Here is a 17,828-nt window from a genome sequence, read left to right on the forward strand (position 1 = left end):
CCCCACCTGCGTAATTTAACCCTAGAGTTAAGTCCCTTCTCAAGTTTTCGTTACTCCATCAGCGGAGCGCTGTCAACGCCTCCTTGCGTCTTTCCCCGCTAGAGCGCCAGAGGGCGCTCCAGGGAGGCCGACCCGGAGAGGGAGCGGCTCGGTGGCCAGTACGGGTTGACCCACCCCCTTTTCCTTCTGAGCCAATCGTTAGCCGGAGTGGGCGGAGCCGCGCGCCCAGCCGCTGCGTGTTAAGGGGGAGCGGCGGCGCACCGGCGGCAGAGATGCGGGCTCCGGGGCCGAGGCCGTGGCCGGTGGGCGCTCTGCTACTGCTGCTGCTCTTCGGAGCGGCCGAGTTGGCGCCTAGGGTCCGGCGTGAGAGCGGCTACACCCCCGACTGGCCGAGCCTGGACTCCCGGCCGCTGCCTTCCTGGTTCGACGAGGCCAAGTTCGGGGTGTTTGTGCACTGGGGCGTGTTCTCGGTGCCAGCCTGGGGCAGTGAGTGGTTCTGGTGGCACTGGAAGGGCGAGGGGCGGCCAGAGTTCCAGCGCTTCATGAGCGACAACTACCCCCCCGGCTTCAGCTACGCCGACTTCGGGCCGCAGTTCACGGCGCGCTTCTTCCAGCCGGAGCAGTGGGCCGGCCTCTTCCAGGCGGCGGGGGCCAAGTGAGTGTCGTGGCGGGGCTGGCGGGGTGAGAGGCGGTGCGGGGCTAGGGGCTCGCCCGAGGCCACTCGGCTGCCTGCCTGACTTAAAGGTGCCCCCGGGTCCTGTGTTTTGCCTCCCGAAGGATGCAGGATTGAAAGTGGCACACTTGGCCCTAAGGAGAAGGTGCATCTGCTTGGGGATGGAAAAATGAAGGTTTCTGGGAGGTGGTGGGCCCGAAAGCCCTCCCTGTCCACATCTGTATGGCGACAGGATTGAGGGAGGCTATACCGAAGGTCCCTTCTTGATCGACAAGACAATCAGGATTCCAGGGTTTTAAACCAGTGGTATGGCGTCTGCTTCTAGTTCGACTGTGAACTTGTCATTTCAGCCTCCTGTGGTTACAGAAAGGGATCGTATTCGTTTCTTTCAACTCTAATGTGTCTAAGATGGAAAGGAAGGGAGTTCTGGTGTGCAGTGTGTTTGGGCGACAGTACAGATTCTCATTCATCTGCTCTGCTCGGTGCCTAGCACACTAAGTGCCCGAGAAGGTGTGACTGGTTTTGAGAACTGTTGGAGCTTGTGGGTGGTTAGTCAGAGAACTGAAAGAGTAGAGAGTGCTGGGGTAGGGACAAGGGGAGGCAGTGAAAGGCAGGGGCCTGTCCCGAAGGAGTGAGCCTTAAGCCTTGCCAGGTGTTAAATTGGGGAAAGGGTTACTCTCAGATTCTAGAAGGATTCGTTTGGCTGCTGGGAGGGAAGTGGGTTGGAGAAGGGTAAGAATGGAAGCAGGGAGGGCTCCTCATCTGCTTAGAACAGTCTCCCAGCCTTACCTGGGTTCCTCAATCATCTGCCAGGTTTTAGTTTCTCGTGGACTTTAGGTTCTCTTGTACTAAAGACAAATTACAGCTGGCATTTAGTGTTTGTCATTAAATATATGGGAATATAAGGCTTGAATGAACAGAGGAAGTGTTACCTGTCTTCTAGGGGCTTTAGAAATCCATAATTTATAAATGAAAAAAATAAAATCTGGGAGACAGCCTCGTTCCATACCCTTTATTTTATGAATGAGGTGACTGGCCCAGAGAGAGGAATCTAACGTCCTAGATTCCAAATCTTATAACTCCAAGGTAAAGGTTCTTTCCACTACACCAGGGGTCTTCCAGCTGGCCGGAGGGATTGGTCTTCTGCCTGTTTATTTAAGGCCCAGGAAGCGAGAATGGTTATTACTTTTTGGGTTTTTTTGTATTTTTCTTTTCTGAAACAGAGTCTTGCTCTGTTGCCCCAGCTACATGAGTCCAGTGGCGTCATGATAGCTCACTGCAACCTCAAACTCCTGGACTCAAGTGATCCTCCTGCCTCAGCCTCCCAAGGTGTTGGGACTACATGCACTTGCCACTGTGCCCAGCTAATTTTTTCTATTTTTAGTAGAGATGGGGTCTCACTCTTGCTCAGCCTGGTCTCAAACTCCTGAGTTCAAGCAATCCCCCTGCCTTGGCCTCCCAAAGTGCTGGGATTATAGGCATGAGCTACCTTGCTGAGCGGTTTTTACATTTTTAAAGGATTATAAAATTTTTAAAAAGAATACTAATATGCTACAGAGAAGAATGTGACCCATAGCCTAAAATACTATCTGGCCCTTAAAGTTCTGGAGTTTCCCACACCAGCCAGTGATTGAAAGAACACGTGTAGGCATTGTCTATTTTTCTGCCATAAAAGCAAATTAAATGTTGGATGATTTGGTTGTTATTTCAACACTTGCCTTTTCTCCCAGTTCTTTGGGTCTTTTGTCACCTCTGTAAATGAGTGGCAATTCATATAGGCTTGGCAAAACAAACAACTTAACTTTTCTGTCATCTGCTGTTTCCAGTAGAGATCTTTCTCCTTCAGGGAAAAGGATTAAAGAAAGTTAATCATTTATACCAGAAGGGTTGAAGAATCAGAGCTAAGATGTGTTTCTTTTCCCTTACATACTCCCTCCTTCCCTCTGGGCCTCCTCCTTGGCCAGGAACTAAGGACTGTGACTTGCTCAAGGTTGGTTCCATTCTTGGAGCAGTACTCAAAGGGAGTCGTGATGGTAGCAACTTCCTGGGTATCAATAATAGAGCCCCTCTCACAAGTACATTCCCTGTAGTCAACTTCTCCCAGACATTTTAAAAGCCTCAGACATGCTGGACAAGTTCTTGCCCACTGCCTACTCTTTTGCTCATGTGGTTTTGATGTCCACAGGTATGTAGTCCTGACAACAAAGCATCACGAAGGCTTTACAAATTGGCCGAGTCCTGTGTCTTGGAACTGGAACTCTAACGACGTGGGGCCCCATCGGGATTTGGTTGGTGAATTGGGGACAGCTCTCCGGAAAAGGTGTGTGTCTATGGACAGTTACTCTGTCTTCTCTTTTCATCTGCTGGCCAGAGTTCCATACCTTCTCTAGTCGTGTGTTTTTTAAGTTTGCAGTTAGCAAGTAACCTAAAGGGCTCTGGCCTTTGAATTAGCAGTGTTTGATGCTTAGTTTTCATGGGACCAAAGGTGACTCCATCAGAGAAGTTCATGGCCATGTCTGATTAGGCAAAGGATACTTAGCATGGACCATAATGTTCTATCTGCAACCTGTGAAGGATTCCTTCTGGGAAGGCTTACAACCCAGGGCCTTTTCCAGTGTCTGCCGGAGGCTAGGGGCCAGGTCTCTCACCTTTCTGTTCTCCTTAGCCATCAGCACGAAGCTTTACATGCCTTCAGGGAAGGTTTGGATGAATAGTAGGTCACACAGGGAACTGAAACTGGCAGTTAAAGCAGCACAAAGTGAGGTACTCAGTTGATTCTAATTAATGCTCCCTAATATTAGCCACTTAATTGGAAGTAACTTCCAGTGATCAAAGAGGTAGGAAGTGGCAGAGAGGGAATTTGAACCCAGGTATTCTGGCTTTGGACCCTACAGTCCAGGTATGTTTACCTATAAGAAGGAAAAGTATGGTATTTGTGCCATTCCCAACTTCAGCTCTGCTGTGATTTGGTAAACCTGATGTCCTGTTTGTGGGGTAGGCCGGCTGCCCATTTGTGTAAATCATAGAGTTTGATTGGAACACGGTCATGCCTATTTGTGTATTGCCGATGACTGCATTCAGGCTAGAGTTTGAGAGCTGAGATAGAGACCACGTGGCCTGCAAAGCCTAAATGCTATCTGGACCTTTAGGAGTGTGCTGACTCACCTGTTCAATATTCAGTTTCCCAGCACTGTGTTTTGTTCATAGTCCTGCTGTAAAACTCTGGGATGCGGACTAGATTTGGACTTTATGACCCATGATTTTTACCTTTGTATCTACTTAGCCCTCAAGTCATAGATGAAACACTTCCAATTCCTTCCTATCTATACCATTGCTTTTTACTTGCATTATAATGTTTTTGTAACATTCCCCATTCTTAACCCAAAACAAGCTTTATTGTATGTGAAAATATATCACTTTAACCATATTTCATTTGGAGTATGTTAAGAACTCTTAGTAACTCTTAGATAAATAAAGCAATAAACCTATATTCATTTCAACTATGTAGAAAATGTCACTAATGATTATTTCTGAATAATAGTATTTTGGATATTTTATTTGTTATACTTTTCTCTATTTTCCAATATCTCTACAATATGAAATTTTATGATTGATTGGGGAAACATTTTTTAAAAATAGGACTATATGGCCAGGCATGGTGGCTCATGCCTGTAATCCCAGCACTTTGGGAGGCTGAATCAGGAGCATCGCTTGTGGCCAGGAGTTCAAGACCAGCCTGAGCAACATAGTGAGACCCTATCCCTACAAAAAATAGAAAAGTTAGTTAGGCATAGTGGTGCATGCCTGTAGTCCCAACTACTCGGGAGGCTGAGGCAGGAGGATCGCTTGAGCCCAGGAGCTTGAGGTTACAGTGAGTTATGGTGACAGCACTGCACTCTAGCCTGGGTGACAGAGTGAGACCTGATCTCCAAAAAAAGGGGACTATATGTTATTGAGATAATTGACTTAAGAGATAGAAGGTGGCTTAAATGATATTTTGGTGTTAAGATATTTGTGTATAGGCCGGGCGCGGTGGCTCACACCTGTAATCCTAGCCCTCTGGGAGGCTGAGGTGGGTGGATCGCTCAAGGTCAGGAGTTCGAGACCAGCCTGAGCGAGACCCCGTCTCTACTAAAAAAATAGAAATAAATTATATGGACAACTAAAAATATATAGAGAAAAAATAAGCCGGGCATGGTGGCGCATGCCTGTAGTCCCAGCTACTCGGGAGGCTGAGGCAGGAGGATCACTTAAGCCCAGGAGTTTGAGGTTGCTGTGAGCTAGGCTGATGCCACGGCACTCACTCTAGCCCGGGCAACAAAGTGAGACTCTGTCTCAAAAAAAAAAAAAAAAGATATTTGTGTATAAACAATAGCTATGTATATTATTGAAAACACAATAAACCCAATCTTTTTGCTTAAGTCAATGATTCATAATTTAAGGAAATGGTTTTAGATCCCACCACTTGCATGTCTTTATGGGTAAGTTTCACTAAGATGTAAAAAATGCTAGAACTGACTTTTCTTAAATTATTTGTTCTTTGCTTAGTAACAGTTTCTATCCTGTTTTTCTGTTTAAGGAGCATACGCTATGGCCTCTACCACTCACTCTTAGAGTGGTTCCACCCACTGTACCTACTTGATAAGAAAAATGGCTTCAAAACACAGTATTTTGTCACAGCAAAAACATTGCCAGAGCTGTATGACCTTGTTATCAGGTAATAAACAAATGTTTTTGGTCTTTTGACTTTTATCAATGAAATCAGAGCTTTCTATAAGGTACTTGTAAAAGTTGGGGGTGAGGGAGGTATGAAAAAAATCTAGAAGACATCAAAATCATAAAAGTGGTAGTTGTGGCCGGGCACGATAGCTCATGCCTGTAATCCTAGCACTCTGGGAGGCCGAGGCGGGCAGATTGTTTGAGCTCAGGAGTTCAAGACCAGCCTGAGCAAGAGCAAGACCCCGTCTCTACTAAAAATAGAAAGAAATTAGCTGGACAACTAAAAATATATAGAAAAATTTAAGCCGGGCATGGTGGCATGTGCCTGTAGTCCCAGCTACTCAGGAGGCTGAGACAGTAGGATCGCTTGAGCCCAGGAGTTTGAGGTTGCTGTGAGCTAGTGTGATGCCACAGCACTCTAGCCCGGGCAACAGAGTGAGACTCTGTCTCAAAAAAAAAAAAAGTGGTAGGTGTATTGTTTTTTTCCTCCTACTTTTCAAAACTTCTATAAAATCGTTATATTGCCTTTATAAATTGAAACAATCTTACAAAACCCAGGATGGTAGAAAGACAAAACTTCAGTTCCCTCCTTGTATACTGTTTTCCCTATGTCAGGACCTTGGGGAGGGGGCAGTATGGTCTAACTGTAGCAGACCTGGTGTAGGATTTGGCATCAGACAGATTTGTGTTTTGAGTTTTGGCATGTATTACTTACAAACCTTAAACAGAACACCCTTCTGAGCCTCAGATTCTCATTCTGTAAAGTCAGCGTAATAATGCCTTCCATACTGAATAACACATGAAGTATATCTGTCAAAATGTCAGGTATAGAGTGTAAGGGTGTTGTTATTATTATCATTGTTCTTTTTTTTTTTGAGACAGAGTCTCACTCAGTGGCATCATCATAGCTCACTGCAACCTCAATCTCCTGGGCTCAAGTGATCCTAGGTCAGCCTCCTGAGTAGCTGGGACTACAGGGACACTACCACACCCAGCTAATTTTTTCTATTTTTTGTGGAGATAGGGTCTCACTGTGTTGCCCAGGCTGGTCTCGAACTCCTGGCATCAAGCAATCCTCCCACCTCAGCCTCCCAAAGTCCTGGGATTACAGGTGTGAGCCACTTTGCCCAGCCTATTATCATTATTCTTGAAATGATCATGTTGACTTTGGGATTTGTCACTAGTCTTCACTATGTTTTATCCCTAGTTTACCCTTGTCCCTGGGGACTCATAGAGGATGATAGACCCTTAAAGCTTAAGAGCCAGGTGCCTAGATTCTCATTTTAGAAAAAAAAAATCTCCCCGTATCCAGATTCTATCAAAATGACTTCTCTAGGCCGGGCATGGTGGCTCACGCCTGTAATCCCAGCACTCTGGGAGGCCGAGGTGGGTGGATCACTCAAGGTCAGGAGTTCGAGGCCAGCCTGAGCAAGAGCGAGACCCCGTCTCTACTAAAAATAGAAAGAAATGATTTGGACAGCTAAAAATATATATAGAAAAAAAAAATTAGCCGGGCATGGTGGCGCATACCTGTAGTCCCAGCTACTCGAGAGGCTGAGACAGAAGGATTGCTTAAGCCCAGGAGTTTGAGGTTGCTGTGAGCTAGGCTGATGCCATGGCACTCTAGCCAGGGCAACAGAGTGAGACTCTGTCTCAAAAAAAAAAAAAAAGACTTCTGTAAGGAAACAGTACACAGTTGTAAGAGACCAGCAGAGGCTTGAACAGAGCTAGACGTTACTGGATCTGAAGACCCAGTTCTTTTTTCTTACTGACCGTATGGCCTTGAACAAACTTCTTAACCCTTCAAGATCTCAGTTTCTCTATCTGTGAAATGGGGATAATAATACACTACAGAATTGTGAGAATTAACGAGCATAAATTGCTGAGTACAATTCCTCATACACAGTAAAACACAGACTGTGTTATAATATATCTTGCCACTTAGACAGATGATCTTTTTCCTAGAGTTTACTTGCTGGCCTGATTATGGGGTACAGCGTGCAATTTGGCATCAGGCAGATTTGCATTTGAGTTCCAGCTCCAGTTACCTACAAGCTTTGTCACCTACAACACATGGCCCTGCTGATCAAATTCTTGCTACTAAAATTGGGTTAGTGATGCTTACTATGTAGGTATTTACATATGTATTTATACACACACACACCACTTATGGGGCTCAGAGTAAGAACATGGAAAAAGTACAACTGGGGCTCAAATGGTTTCTGTAGATCCTTTACAGTAGAAATGTTGGGTAGTTGTAAAAAATGCATTGCAGGGAATAGTTCAAGCTCCTAACAAATCTTAAAAGCAAAACCTGAGTCCTGTAGTTCTAGCCACTACTTTTTTTTTCCCTTCCACAAAAGTTAGTTGTTAAAGGAAACCAAATTATGTATATACTGATGACCACTCTCATTTTCTAAAAATGCATGAAGAAAAAGATCAGGAGGAAGTGTACCAAAATGCTAGGTTTGTTTTAAACACTAGTTACATTAGCAAAGTGATTTGTTGTAATTGTTGTTTGTTTAGTTTTACACATTCTCTGCATTGTGGTAATTTTTACGGTGGGTATGTGTGGGGAGTTAGTTATGTTTCCAGTAAAAAACCGGGTCCCTCAGGCAGGGGTCGTCACAAAGGATGAAAAAATAGTAGGAAATAGAAATAAAAATAATACACAGAGGCAAAAATATAGTTTATAAAGAATAGATTTATGAAGATAGGCAAAGGAGGGTACTCGGAGGGTTACACGCCTTTCCCGTTAGAACATGTAACCTTGACTGAAGTTTTACACAGGTATTTATAGGTACAGTGTTTTGGTTGCCAGGGGTAACAGGATTTACATAGTAACAGATAGTTTGGTTTAGGTCCAAAGTCTTTCAAAAGGCTTTTACAGATTCCTTAATTAACTCTATCTAGGTGAACAAAGGGTTACAAAATCTTTTAGGGCAAACTTCTAAGTTTCAAGATAAAGTTATTACTTTAACAAAAAACAGAGACATCTGTGGCTATGGTTATTGTGTATTAGAACAGAGATTTTAGAAGTCAAGCATGAGCTGTCCCTTATGTTAATTACTTTAACTGCATGGGTCTGTCTGGGCCTCTGCTCGGGCGGCATATCTTATTGATCAGTTCTCATCTCTGATTAGCTCTCATCTCGGGTGGCCTGTCTTTGTTGATCAGCTCCCTATCCCGTGGCTCCATGTAAAACCTGCTTTGTCTAGGCCTGAGACTGTAGCGCCATCTTGGAAAGTAGTTGTTACTGACCATTGCGATGCCCTCCTGAGGCAAGGCAGTTTTTGATATGTGAACTAACATGTTTACATTTTCCTTCAGGGCAAAGCCTTGTAAGACTCCTGAAATCATTTCTGTCTCTAAAAATATAGGGGGCATTTCTATAAATCAATATTTCTTAGGCTCAACAGGTATGTACTTTCAAAATGGAGGGAAATTAATTTTTTGAATATTGCAAAAATTGTTCCACAAACTGAGCACAGTGGCACATGCCTGTAGTCCCAGCTACTCAGGAAACTGAGGCAAGGAGATCACTTGAGCCCAGGAGTTTGAGATTGCAGTGAGCTATGATGACGCCACTGTACTCCAGCCTGGGTGACATAGTGAGACCCACTCTTTATTAAAAAATAAAATTGGTCCATAAGACTTTACTGTGAATGTCTTCAGATACTAAACTCTGTCCTCATCACGTGTCTTCCAGCTACAAGCCTGATCTGATCTGGTCTGATGGGGAGTGGGAATGCTCCGATACTTACTGGAACTCCACAGAATTTCTTTCTTGGCTCTACAACGATAGCCCCGTCAAGGTATGCAATTATATAACTAATTTCTTATTTGTCTATTAGGATAAAAGGAAGTACAAGGAGCCAAGATCTGGGGTATCCCAACAACCCCCACAGCAGCAATAATAAACAGTAACATCAGCGTGAGGGTGGCAGGGACTGGGGCACTCAGTGGATGTTACAGGTTTCTCCTGTAGTCCTTCCCCACACCCCTTGAAGTATGAGCTTTCTTTTTCTCTTTTAATTCTTGATTTTGACAATATAGGTTTAAATAGTGTTAAATTTATGTAGTAGAATAAATAGTATATAGAATTCCCAGACCACTACAGAGAAAATAAACTGTATTAAGCAAGCAAATATTATAAATGGGAAAACCACCCAAAAGATATCAAAACACATTAACAAAATAGAAACAAAACAGGTCGGGCATGGTGGCTCACGTCTGTAATCCTAGCCCTCTGGGAGGCTGAGGCGGGTGGATCGCTCGAGGTCAGGAGTTCGAGACCAGCAAGAGCGAGACCCCGTCTCTACTAAAAATAGAAAGAAATTATCTGGCCAACTAAAATATATATAGAAAAAAAATTAGCCGGGCATGGTGGCGCATGCCTGTAGTCCCAGCTACTCGGGAGGCTGAGGCAGTAGGATCGCTTAAGCCCAGGAGTTTGAGGTTGCTGTGAGCTAGGCTGATGCCACGGCACTCACTCTAGCCCGGGCAACAAAGTGAGACTCTGTCTCAAAAAAAAAAAAATAGAAACAAAACATTTGATGTAAAAGATATACAAAACATATAAGATTAAATGGTGGGAATAAAATGCAAATATCTATGAGAGCTCACCTATTCTGTATTGATTATATAGTTTACCTCTCAAAGGGCAAGTTCATTTCCCTTAATTCTACATTCTTGGGGGAACCTTGGCTGCCCTATTCCCCCCAGCCGTAACCAACACTATCGGCCAGTGCATATTGGCTGCCCATTTACAGATTCCATTTCAGCACACTTCCAGGTAGCTTAAGTCTTAATCTTCACTATAGAAGGTTTCAAAAATTTTACATATTCTAGATTTGTTGTGGATTTCAAAGCAAAACCTAAGTATAAAACCAGTTTGAACTGAGGTACCTTGTTAGATTAACAAGCCTCTAAGGATATTATTGGGTAGCTAATACTAAAGTCAGAAAACGAGAAGAAGGAAAAAAGGAAAGAGATCCTATGTAATGGGTAAAGACAGGTTAAGAGTGGTTTCCTGGGACTTGCTGAATGTGTGGGGACTCCCAGATACACAGTTCATCCCTAGGTAATAAATTCTGATATGATGTCAGATTATAATTGCCCACATATCTGTCTCTGCTAGTCTCTGCTGAATCTTTGAGGGCAAGAACTGTGTTTTATTTACCTTGGATACCCTAGTCCCTGCCACGGTATGAACCTCATAGTAGTTGCCGAGTGGTTATTGAATGAAAGGATGTGTATGTACTGAACCAAGAATTGGATTTTTTTTTTTTTTTTTGAGACAGGGTCTCTCTTTGTTGCCCAGGCTAGGGTGAGTGCCGTGGCATCAGCCTAGCTCACAGCAACCTCAAACTGCTGGGCTCAAGTGATCCTCCTGGCTCAGCCTCCTGAGTAGCTGGGACTACAGGCATGCGCCACCATGCCCGGCTAATTTTTTGTTTCTATTTTTAGTTGACTGGCTAAATTTTTCTATTTTTAGTAGAGACAGGGTCTCGCTCTTGCTCAGGCTGGTCTCAAACTCCTGACCTCAAGCGATCCCCCCTGCCTCGGCCTCCAATAGTGCTAGGATTACAGGCGTGAGCCACAAGAATTAGATTGTTAACACTCCCATTTTTCTCTGAAGTGGTTTTTACATACCTGTCCAGGGTGTGTACCCATGGAGCCAGGTCATTTGCCATGTGGCATTACAGTGAAGTGTTCTTAATTAAGGAGCATCATGAAAAAGGAAAAAAGATTAGGCAAAGATGCACTGTTGGAAAAGGGAAGAAAATACCAACCCCAATCACCATTTAAAAAACACAGCTAGGCCAGGTGAGGTGGCTCAAGCTTGTAATCTCAACAATTTGGGAGGCCAAGGCAGGAGGATTGCTTGAGGCCAGGAGATTGAGACCCTATCGCTACAAAAAATTTTAAAAGTTAGCCAGTGTGTTGGTACACACCTATAGTCCTAGCTACTTGGGAGGCTGAGGTGGGAGGATCATTTTTGCCCAGGAGTTGAAGGTTGCTGTGAGCTATGATCATGGCATTGCACTCCAGCCTGGGTAACAGAGTGAGACTCTGTCTCTAAAAAATAAATAAAAAGCTAAATAAATAAAAAATAAAATAAATCAAACACAACTCACCAGGGAGCCTGAGTCTGTTTGGCCTCTTTTTTTTTTTTTTTTTTTTTTACAGAAAGGAGAAAGGCCAAACTCACAACTCCTCTCCTGTCCATTTCTCCTCTAACAAAGTAGTTCGCTAGATGATCTTTAAAACAGGTCCTCCCAGTCTCTATACCAGGGTTTCTCAGCCTCAGCTCTATTGATACCCAGGTCTGGGTACTTCTTTGCTGTGGGCTGTGGATGTTTAACAGCCTCTACCCACTAGATGGCAGTAGGACCACCCTACTTGTAACAAGGAAAAGTGTCTAGACTTTGCCAAATGTTCCTTCCAGGGAAAAATTGCCCCCAGTTGAGAACCGTTGCTCTAGACTAACTGTTCTTTGCTTCCAAACAGACTCTTAAGTTATCAAACTGCATTACATAAAGCAGTAAGGGGTTTTACTCCTGACAACCGAGTACTCTTTCCCCCTTTAGGATGAGGTGGTAGTAAATGACCGATGGGGTAAGAACTGTTCCTGTCACCATGGAGGATACTACAACTGTCAAGATAAATACACGCCACAGAGCTTGCCAGGTCACAAGTGGGAGATGTGCACCAGTATCGACAAGTTCTCCTGGGGCTATCGTCGGGACATGGTGATGTCTGATATTAAAGAAGAATCTGAAATTATTTCGGTAAGGGCACCTCTGAGTTAGTTTTTAACTACTGATCTCAAAGCAGCCTTCAAAGAGTGAGAGACGCACTCTGGCTGGAAGTACAGGTTGATAGGACCCATGAGGGCTGAACATACTAACAGAAACCTATACTAAGGAATATCAAATAGTTACCATTACAGAAGAAAGCTGTACAGAGATTCTTCCCAGGATTATTTTTAATTGGACACATGGGTAGTTTCAATTTCTTGTAACCATAAAGAGAAAATTATGTAGATTTAGGGATTTTCGTTAATGATAAAAATGTTGATGAATGTCATTATAGGTTAGTTATTGAGTGAAAAAATAAGTTACATATTATTGCAACTATATAAAATTAACTGCATAGGAAAAAGACTGGAAACCATCAAAAGTTAATGGTGTGGTGTCATTTGGAGTACTGTAATGAATTCTGCTTTTTAAAATTTTCTGTATATAACCTTAGTTTTTCTGGGCCACCTGGAAGTTCACTTGTTCAAGGTCACAGTGAACACAGACACACCCCCAATTCCCACTCCAGAGGCCTTAAAGAATATATCTCTACCTCAGTTTTCCCAAAGGGGCAGCATGTGCATTTATTACAGCCCAACGCAGAGAGTGTTCTGAAATTCTTCACATCTCTTCCAGCTTCCGAAATTTCCTCCCTCAGCAACTGTTCCAGGTCTCTCCTCTCTGGTCCCCAGATTCTCTACATCACTCCATGTGATCCCTTCATGGCCAACTGCTTCTTTTCTCAGCTTCCCTGCTCACACCCTGCGTTTCTGAGACATGACCCTTCCTGCTGCGTCCAGCCCCCTGGAAAGTGCAGCCTCCCAGGAAGTGCCCTGTGACCACTCCCTGGAATATGAGTTAATGTATTTCTCCATCTTATAGTGGGATTTTTCAGTTTTCTCATATGAGCCTCTCCTGCTTTTATAATGACCAAAAAAAGATACAATTTTTCAAATGGAAAGGATATTCACAAAACAGAGAATGTACCCTAGATTATTTTTCTTCTCTTAGTATCTATGTGTTCCAAGCACAATGCCAGGCTTGGCATTCATAGCTAGGCTGTCATTGTTTTTGTTTTCTCCAGGAACTGGTTCAGACAGTTAGTCTGGGAGGCAACTATCTTCTGAACATTGGACCAACTAAAGATGGACTGATTGTTCCCATCTTCCAAGAAAGGCTTCTTGCTGTTGGCAAGTGGCTAAGCGTCAATGGGGAAGCTATCTATGCCTCCAAACCATGGCGGGTGCAAATTGAGAAGAATACGACATCTGTATGGTGAGTCTTGTCTTCTGTTACGACTGTGGCCCATCCTGAACTGGCATCTCCTTGAGTCCACGGTGTAACGAGTTAAGCTGGAAGTTGCCTCAAGGAAACCCAAAACTGTTCTTTTCCTATAAAATTTGTGCCCCAGTTGAGTTATACCTGGGCTACCAGGATATCTTTGGTAGGCTTGGTGAAAAGGGAAGGAGCTACAGAGCATCAGTCAGTGTAGTTGAGATTGTTATCCTGCCTCCTAAAAATAGTAACAGCTAATGCGTGTATTATACCTACCATGTACGGGCCTCCATTCTAAATTCTTTCCATTCATACTTGTACTTCTGGATCTAGTTATTTGCTCTTGGGCCCCAGTTTTTTTTTTTTACTGCAAAATGGAGTGATGATATTTAACTTTATAGAGTTCTGGGGATTAAATGAGATAATATGTGTAAAGCACCCAGCAGAGTGCCAGGCACAAACTAAGTGTTCAATAAAAGGTAACTGCTGGTGTTATACCAAAGAGCTTGGTCTTTGGATCAAGGGAAGCACATTAATCCTACTCTGTTTTGGATGAATTTCTATTTAGTGATTGTCTTAGTTTGTTTTCTATTGCTAGAGCTGAATACCCCAGACTGGGTAATTTCTAAAGAATAGAGGTGTAGTTAGCTCTGAAGGCTGGGAAGTCCAAGAACATGGTACTGGCATCTGATGAGGGCCTTCCTGCTTTGTCATGGCGTGGTCTTATAAGTCACCAGTCCCATCAGGGGGCCCCACCCAGATGACCTCCTCTAATCCTAACTGCCTCCCAAAGGCCCCACCTCCAAATACTGTACCATCAACATATGAATTTGGGGGTTATGTTTCCAACATGTGAAATTTGGGGGGGACATTCAAACAATAGCAGTGGTTTTCATCCTCTTCTCCAAACATGGTGAAATCTCAGAACAACAAATTTGTCTTCATTGCATATCTCGCCCTTGTTATCCTCACTGCATTTGGAGTTGAAAAAAGATTTGAATAATAAAGTAAATGCTTCAGTGTGAAATAACTAATGTAAGAGTTAATTTTTAAAGAAAACTTAATCCAACAGAGAGGGAAAATAGAAGATATCACCAGAAAGAGTTTTATAGACTGCTTCCATCCTGCAGGCCTTAATTGGTATCGAGTTATTGGTGCTTCCTATTAATAGTAGCAGTGACAGATTCAAGGTCTTGGATTTGGTAGCTAATTGTAAGGGGAATATATAAGGTTATGCATCATGGTAACAAGCCTCGTATCTTAGACAGTGATGTTTCTTTTTTCCCAGGTATACCTCAAAAGAATCAGCTGTTTATGCCATTTTTCTGCAGTGGCCAGCAAATGGAGTCTTGAACCTTAAATCCCCCATATCTACCTCAACTACAATGGTAAGGAGCCTTGGTCAGTCCTAAGGTGTAACTTTTTCTAAAGGAATTGGCAGGCCTTCTCTACAGCTTCCTTCCCTGCCCAGGTTTCTCCCATATTTGCTTTTTTGACCATCTTTCCAGCCCTGGGCCAGCATAGCCGTTTCCCACCATGTTCAGGCTATATCCTGTACTCATTAATGCATTACTGGTTTTTTCCCATTTCTTTTTGTTTTTTGCAGGTAACGATGCTGGGAATCCAAGAGGATCTGAAGTGGTCCCCAGATCCAGATAAAGGGATCATTGTCCATCTGCCCCAGTTGCTACCCTCTGCTATCCCAGTGCAGTTTGCTTGGACTATAAAGCTGACAGACGTGAAGTGATCATTTGAGTTCAAGAGGAAAGGGATAATACCACCTGCTGTTTGCTGCTTCAATTTTCCTCTTATAGTACCATCATTGTAATACACCAACTTTTCTTCCCCACCCAGAGATGGCTTTTCTAATACATTTTAATCTGAGGAATTGAGTACATTACACTGGTATCTTTTTTTTCTTAATGTTTTCAATTAGCAATAATCACACCTCGGATTAACCTCATTGACTATGATACTACCACTGTGCAAAGCTACACTGACATCTTAATCAACCAAAAATCTGAGATCCTTTGCTAGTGTATCTATCCAGTCTGCAAAAGAAGGGATTGAACAGCTTAAGTCTTGAATTCATCCATTCTTATATTTGGGAATTGTCTACAATGGAACCTTCCCTCCGTTCTTTGTGTTTGATAACCTACCTGCTTATTCAATGACTTTAGTAAAAGAATAAGCCAAGTCACCCTGTTGCCTATGGGAGGAGGTGGAAAGGATTTGGCAAGCTATTTAGTATCAGTTGTCACAAAGACTCCTCCCCCAAAGGGCAGAAGAGCCTGGAGGGGAAGGAGAAGGCTTGCCAGGCTGCTAATGGTCAACTCTTTGCTAATTTCTAGAGCAAACTAAGAGCTCCAAAATCCAGTATGTTTACAGTGATTATTAAGGAAATGAATGTGATTCTGCTCTTTTTAAATATGATCAAATAATCATTTCTACCAAAAACCATATATATCGTAGGTTTCTTTTCCTAGTTTCAGTTTGTTTATGGTTTTATGATCAGTTTCTGTGTTTTTGTTTTTGTTTTAAGCTTCTCAAGTCTCAGTGCTGAACAAGAATAGAATTCCTTTGGTTTTTCTGCTCCTCGCTTCTAGTACCATTCTTCTGAGCTGACGCCAGTTCAGCCACTTTAATTGTTATAGATCTAATTAAGTTCTCTTTCTTTTTCATTTAATAGATATATTTAGAAATCTTTACCTACCATTTAATGAATATGTTTTTCTCAAGCATATATGGAACATTTGCAAATCTCAAATACTGAAGAAGCAGTGCCGTAAACTATGTCGTATGTCTACAACATAATTAAAGGACAGCAACAAAAATTTGGAGGAAAAAAACCCTATGTTTAGAAATTTAAAAACGCTTCTAAATAACTCATTGATTAAAGAAGTTACCATATGGGGAATTAGAAAATACTTAGAATGATAATGAAAACACTTATGCATTGAAACTTGTGAAATGTAACTTTAAAAAAAAGTACCCTTAGGAAAATGTATCCCTTAAATGGGGTTTTTTGTTTTTTGTTATTTTTTTTTTGTAGCGATAAGGTCTTGCTATGTTGCCCAGGCTGGTCTGGAACTGGCCTCAAGCAGTCCTCCAAGCTCTGGGATTACCTGCGTGAACCACTGCGTAGATCCTGAAATGAAGGCTGAAAAGAAGTAATGAAAAGCAGAAACTAAGGAAGCTGAACACAATAATCAACAGGGCTAAAAATTTATTCTTGGAAATACAAAATAGACAAATAGGAAAAGAGAATGCACAAATAAACAATTTTAAAAATGAAAAAAGACCACACCAAGATTAAAAACAATAACAGATAAAATGAACACATTTCTAGAAAATAACACTAAGAAATAGCTTAAGGTGAAATATACAACGTGAAAGTCCTCTAACAATAAAAGAAACTGAATCAGTAGCGCACAATCTTCCCGCAAACAAAACCAGAAAACAAAACACCAGACCGAGGGAGGTTTACAGGTTAGCCCCACAAAACTTCCAATGAGGTTGGAAGTCTTACAGTTTTTTAGACAATAGAAAAAGGGACACTCTCCAACTCATTAATAAAACTAATAACTTTGATACCACAATTAGATAAGAATAAAATACAGGGATTGCCCTACCCACTCATGAACAAAGATACAAAAAGTCTGTCATCCTAAAATAACCAAAAGGGTCAGAATACAATTTAAAGTTTATCCAAGCATAAAGTGTGAGGACAGACCACCTGGAAACACCAACTCCAAAGGAATGGTGTCAGTGTTCCAAAGCAGGGAGGGTAAGATTTCATTTATATAGGCAGAGACAGAGGAGTTTTTAGCAGGATTACAACATTCATAAAGGGTTAGCACATAGTTTTGCAATTTGCTTATAAGCAGTGTTTTTGAGAAGGATACAGTAAACATCTTGTTTTTACAGAGGGTGTTATCATCTTGGGTTTTCTGTCATCTGGTCTAAGCAAAGAATGACAAAGAGGAAATTAATAAGAAGGCAGGAAGTTTTTGTTCCTGACATTGTTTAATTCTCTCTAGTCATTGTACAGAACAAGAAAAATAAGATAGTGCGTTAATCTGTAATCTTAGAACAGAATTGTAACTATATGTGACTCACATCGTAGTCACATCTCTCTCAAGGCTTAAAGTGTTTTTTGGGGTTCCAACAGCTTTTAAATTTTATATAGTTTCACAAGGTCTGAGCAAGCAATCAGCAAACTATATCCAAGTACTATAACAACAAAAAATCACGTCAAAATTGGTTATATTCCGGGAATTCAAGGTTGCTTTCACATCAGAAAAATCTATCCATGAATTCACTGCATTATCAGAGAAAACCCAGGTGATAATAATTTC

The 17,828-nt window shown here is 42.3% G+C and overlaps 1 protein-coding gene and 1 non-coding gene across 2 annotated transcripts; one reads left to right on the forward strand and one right to left on the reverse strand.

The window, feature by feature from the left end:
* The first annotated feature begins 184 nt into the window (after positions 1–184).
* On the forward strand, positions 185–15,370 carry FUCA1 (alpha-L-fucosidase 1). Its single transcript, XM_045546019.1, has 8 exons — positions 185–655; positions 2,859–2,993; positions 5,253–5,390; positions 9,102–9,207; positions 11,986–12,186; positions 13,280–13,470; positions 14,759–14,858; positions 15,077–15,370. The coding sequence occupies exons 1-8, from the start codon at positions 273–275 to the stop codon at positions 15,215–15,217; spliced, it is 1,395 nt and encodes a 464-aa protein (XP_045401975.1). The 5' UTR covers positions 185–272; the 3' UTR covers positions 15,218–15,370.
* Positions 15,320–15,463, reverse strand: LOC123636111. The gene has a single exon (XR_006734327.1). It is a non-coding gene; the product is annotated as a U4 spliceosomal RNA (small nuclear RNA).
* Positions 15,464–17,828: the final 2,365 nt, after the last annotated feature.

Source organism: Lemur catta, chromosome 3, assembly GCF_020740605.2.
Source record: "Lemur catta isolate mLemCat1 chromosome 3, mLemCat1.pri, whole genome shotgun sequence".
Taxonomy (NCBI): Eukaryota; Metazoa; Chordata; class Mammalia; order Primates; family Lemuridae; genus Lemur; species Lemur catta.

Coding starts and splice junctions, on each gene's coding strand:
- FUCA1 (XM_045546019.1), top strand. CDS start 273: ATGCGGGCTCCGGGGCCGAGGCCGTGGCCGGTGGGCGCTCTGCTACTG. Junction 12,187..13,279: donor AAGAATCTGAAATTATTTCG/GTAAGGGCACCT, acceptor TGTTTTCTCCAG/GAACTGGTTCAGACAGTTAG. Junction 14,859..15,076: donor TATCTACCTCAACTACAATG/GTAAGGAGCCTT, acceptor TGTTTTTTGCAG/GTAACGATGCTGGGAATCCA.